The sequence below is a fragment of the Hemibagrus wyckioides genome, linkage group LG26 (assembly GCF_019097595.1).
Source record: "Hemibagrus wyckioides isolate EC202008001 linkage group LG26, SWU_Hwy_1.0, whole genome shotgun sequence".
In the NCBI taxonomy this organism is placed as follows: Eukaryota; Metazoa; Chordata; class Actinopteri; order Siluriformes; family Bagridae; genus Hemibagrus; species Hemibagrus wyckioides.
The window spans coordinates 16,683,917-16,688,916 of NC_080735.1; the positions used below are offsets into that span (position 1 = coordinate 16,683,917).

The 5,000-nt window shown below is 41.7% G+C and overlaps 1 protein-coding gene across 8 annotated transcripts in view; it reads right to left on the reverse strand.

The window, feature by feature from the left end:
- Positions 1 to 2,615, reverse strand: part of lmo7b (LIM domain 7b) — a 32,669-nt gene extending 30,054 nt beyond the window's left edge. For 7 of the 8 annotated variants that reach the window (XM_058379847.1, XM_058379842.1, XM_058379848.1 and 4 more), the window contains exons 1-2: positions 2,441 to 2,615; positions 1,784 to 1,864 (exon numbers count right to left, since the gene is read on the reverse strand). In XM_058379847.1, the coding sequence (XP_058235830.1) occupies positions 1,784 to 1,864; positions 2,441 to 2,446 (87 nt within the window). In that variant the 5' untranslated portion in view covers positions 2,447 to 2,615. Of the gene's footprint in view, positions 1 to 1,783; positions 1,865 to 2,410 lie in introns of all 8 variants that reach the window. The other variant, XM_058379843.1, reaches the window with a different exon arrangement.
- Positions 2,616 to 5,000: the final 2,385 nt, after the last annotated feature.

Here is a 5,000-nt window from a genome sequence, read left to right on the forward strand (position 1 = left end):
GAAAACTACTTAAGATGAAGTCACAAGTTCAGGACTTTTCTTTTAACCTACTTTTAAACGTTTTCTGCAGCAGGAGTTTGGACTCTAACAGTCACGACATCCAAAAGTTTATTGCAAGCGTCTCCTAATCAACCCGCAATTTTCCCATGAGACGATCACATCACTGCAAAAATGGGACAAAAAAAAAGCAGTTCCTCGAAGCTAAAAACACTGAAATGTTTGAGTATTGGTTGTTAATACGGTTGGAAGTGACTGGAAAATCCTGGGAGGAAAGTTCTTGTTGATGAACCTACTGCAGTTCCTGAACTGGGTGAGAGAGGTGGAGAAGAGTGGAGCGAGATCACGCCACAGATGTGTGAGAAACTCGTCATGTCCTGCACATGTGTTGACATTCAGAAAAAAAAAACAAAAAAAAAAAACACGCCTCACAGATGTAACCTTTAAAATTTCTATTTCTAATCTTCTTTCCTGCCTCACTGTGGTTACTGCTCTCTAATCTGCTGCAGTGTCTTGATTATTTTAAACAGTGATCTGATCCACAGCTAATATTCCTTTAAGATGAACAATATTCCAAAAAAGAACAAATCAAGTGTTTAGAAATTGTTCTCTTATTCTGATCTCCACTGTATGTCTGTTTAACAGAGAGTCCTGGGTTCAGGGCTTCAGCCTGGACTGCTGTTAATCTGGAGTTTCTCTGCATGTTCTCCTCATGTTCCTGGTTTCCTCAGAGTTCTCTAGCTTCCCCCTCAGCCGCCCAAAATGATGGCAGAGGGTGGAGTGGAGAAAAGAAACTGCCCCATGTGGGTAATACACTGTGATGGTGTGGTTTAACATACAGGGAGTAAGACCTGCCTCACATCCAGTGATGATGGGATTGCTTGCAGAGCTACTCGACCGAAGTACTGAAAGCACGAGCGAGGGAACAAGTGAGCGAGCGAGGGAACAAGTGAGCGAGCGAGGGAACAAGTGAGCGAGCGAGGGAACAAGTGAGCGAGCGAGGGAACAAGTGAGCGAGCGAGGGAACAAGTGAGCGAGCGAGGGAACAAGTGAGCGAGCGAGGGAACAAGTGAGCGAGCGAGGGAACAAGTGAGCGAGCGAGGGAACAAGTGAGCGAGCGAGGGAACAAGTGAGCGAGCGAGGGAACAAGTGAGCGAGCGAGGGAACAAGTGAGCGAGCGAGGGAACAAGTGAGCGAGCGAGGGAACATACTAATGAGTGAACAAAAACAAGTCAGTAAACAAAAACAAGTGAACAAGTACTAGTGAGTGAGCAAACAACGAAACAAATAAGTGAACAAACAAATAAAGTGAACAAAAACGAGTGAGCAAACAAATAAGTGAATGAGTGAGTGAACAAACAAGTGAACAAACAAACAAGAACATACAAGCAAGCGAAAGAGTGAGTGAACAAAGTGAATGATTGAGCGAACAAACAAGGGGGCAGACAAACAAGGGGGCAAACAAAAACAAACAAGGGAGCAAGTGCCATGGAACGATCAAGTGAGTGAGTGATGCATTATATTCTTGTTTCCTGGTAAACATCCTGAAGCCACAGCACATTACACCATGGCAGCCACTAAGACAAGTTGAGTTTAGTAGCTCAGCTTTATTTCTGAACATGTCTCTAAACTTTACACTTGTTATTACTCTACAGAATGACTGCAGGAAGTCTGATGTAAACTACACACACACACCAAAACCTGGACACACGCCGTGTGTGTGTGTGTGTGTGTGAACCTGCAGGAAAATCTCTCTCATTAGATCGAAGATTAACTCCATCTTTACCTCCATCCATCGCTGTGCTTCTCTGAAGGCCACCTCACACCCCACTGCCGTCTGGTCTCTCCACTCCATCACCACACCCACCTGCACGATATCATCATCACCATCATCATCATCATCATCATCGTCTTTCAACTTTTTAGCAACCACGAACACTTGAGATAAAAATACACAAAAATATCCGGTTCTACAAGAAATGGATTTTAAAGTTAAAACCATTGCACGAGGCCAGATTATTGTGACCGTGGTGAGTCACGTGACCGAAACCCCCTAGCGCGAGCTACAATGTGTAACAATATTACTGCAACACGGCGTTTTTCTTTAATTCTGCAACCTGCGTGGGGTTGTTTTTTTGCAAAAATGTTTTCTTGAATTATTTCTGCTTATTTTTAACACAATATTTCATCTCTTCGTAAACAGCTTGAATTCTGTTGCGCCAGTTGTTTGATGCATAAACCATAATATTATAGTATTTTGTTCGAATTGCGCATTGCACAAACATTTTAAACACCTTACATCGATCATTACAACAGCTTCATGCTCTCACTTCCACGCCCTGCAGTCAAACAAACCGCTTCCCGTGTATGAAGCTTCATTTTTTTCTTCTTTTTTTTTTCCCCCCATCCTCACCTTCAATCGCACCTTCCCTTAATTCCTCACCAGCATGCAAAGATGAAATCTTTCCTTTTTGGATATTTCTCCTGAACTTTCACGCCACCTGTTCCTTCATGTGACCCGAAAACACGAATAATAAAACCCGTTTAAAGTGCACAAAATACAAGCAGCTGAAGGCGAAGGCAGCAGGTTCCGCTTCAAACTTTTAAGGCAGCGTGAAAAGGCGCTACAACGAGGCCACGCCCCTCACGATAAATTCACCCATGACCGAGCCCCTTCTTTTTAGACCTATCGAAAGCCGCGCCCTCGCTCATCAAGTCAGCCTAAGCCACGCCTTCCGCTCGTTAAATTAACTCAATCCACTGAACTAATCGCGTTGTGCTGCTTCGACCCGCCACAAGATGGCGCCAAATTCACAATTTCCACTCATAAATCTCAGTAACGAAGGACAGACTGATATAATACACGCTCAGATAGAAGGATGTTTGATTTTTAACCGGAAATAAAGAATATCCAGGTGCATTTACATTGAAACCTCTACTTAATGTAATCAGGATTGGATTTAATTTATTTATTCATTTTTTTTAGGAAGTGCTTTAATCCTGGTCAATGTCACATTGGATAATAGACATATCATCATGTGTATCTCACTAGTATGGCTCCTCACACACACACACACACACCTAGAGGTAATTTAGCACATCTATTGCTATGTTTTTGGAGGTGGGAGGAAACTGGAGAACCTGAAGGAAGTCCACACAGACATGAGGAGGACAAAGAGAAACCTGAGCATTTCTCAAAACACATTATACAATTATACAGTATCAGATTGACTTTAATCAAGTTGCTCTATTACTTCAAACTCCGTTAGTTTACACCTCAGCTGCGTTACATGTTCTAAAATACCAGCGTATATTAGCTGAATTGTCGGAAACTGATTTTTGTTGTTCTTGTACATTTTAGTTTCCCTGAATCATGAAGGTAAAAGTATCACTACAGACAGACGACTGTTCTGATGAGCAATTATGTTTCCGTTATGTATTTTAGTCCATCGTGTTTAAAATAAGATGAGCATGTTGCCTCACACCTCCAGGACCGGGGTTCGATTCCTGCCTCCACCTTGTTTAGTTTGCATGTTCTCCCTGGTCTTCAGGGGTTTCCTCTGGGTTCTCTGGTTTCCTCCTGCAGTCCAAAGACATGCACTGTAAGCTGATTGGCATCTCTAAATTGTCCATATTGTGTGTGTGAGTGTGTGGGATTGCCCCCTGTGTCCCTCGGTCCACGGTGTCAGAGTCTCCTGGGATAGACTTCAGATTCCCTGTGACCCTGTGTAGGATCAGCGCTAGACAAAATAGATGGATGGATGACTAAGGCACTATAAATCCCATAAATATATATAATAAATATATATAAATATATAAATCCCAAACTTGTGTGGTTCACTGATATTCTTGTCGGTGCTATTCAACTCATATCATATCATAAACACTGTCCTGTGCATCCTTTCAACATGCTCATTACTGCCTGACTTGATTGTATATCTTCTTTTCCTTTCAGGGGTGTCCACAGCGAATCATCTCTCTCCACCTATCCCTATCTTCTGCATCCTCAACACTTGCACCTACTAGCTTCATATCCTCATTTATTCCATCCATATACCTCCTCTTTGGCCTTCCTCTTTGCCTCCTGCCTGGCAGCTCCATGTCCAACATTCTCCTACCAATATACTCACTCTCCCTCCTCTGAACATGTCCAAACCATCTTAATCTCCCTAACTTTGTCCCCCAAACGTCCAACATGAGCTGTCCCTCTGATGTACTCATTAATTGACTGTATATAATTCTATATTTTATCCCACTATTCAGTGTCATGCAGAGAATGATTCCTCTAAGAGAGATTTTCTACCTCGTACAAATGTCTAGTGTGAATGAAATCCTGCAGCCGCCAGCCTGGTTTTTCACAGTCTATTAAATCCATGATGCAGAACATACCATGGAGTCGAATAAATCTTTCAAATCATAATAGACGACTTTTCTCTCCTTTCTGCTGATATTATTGGTACTGTCCTGAATGGAGCTGAGAGCAGTTTATCAGCACATGAATGTGTGGATCATTGCTCTGTCACTTACGGTGTCCCTCAGGGTTCAGTACTTGGCTATATTCTATAAATTACAGGTAATCTGGTACACGTTATTCCTAACCGGTGTCAGATGTCGATGTTTAGGGAAGATGATATCCATGTTGGATTCGAGCAGCATGTAGCTCCCATCTGAAACACTTAAATAAAATGATGTACATTAATTTCACATTAATAGCTATAATCAAAACCTCTGAAGTGTTTAGAACATTTGGTGTCATATTTTATCACTCTTATACCACATAATATAACAGTATCAGACATGATTAGACTGTCTGATGTTGTTTTAAGGCAGGATGATGTGTAATGAACGAGGATGAGGAGGACTGTTTACTTTGTCGTGGTTTTTTTTTTTTTTTTTAACTTTGAACAAATGTGAAAAAGAATCTAAATGTAGAATAATTTTGAGAAATTGTGTGTGTGTGTGTGTAGTAGTAGTAATAGTAGGAGTATTAATAGCGCTAAGAA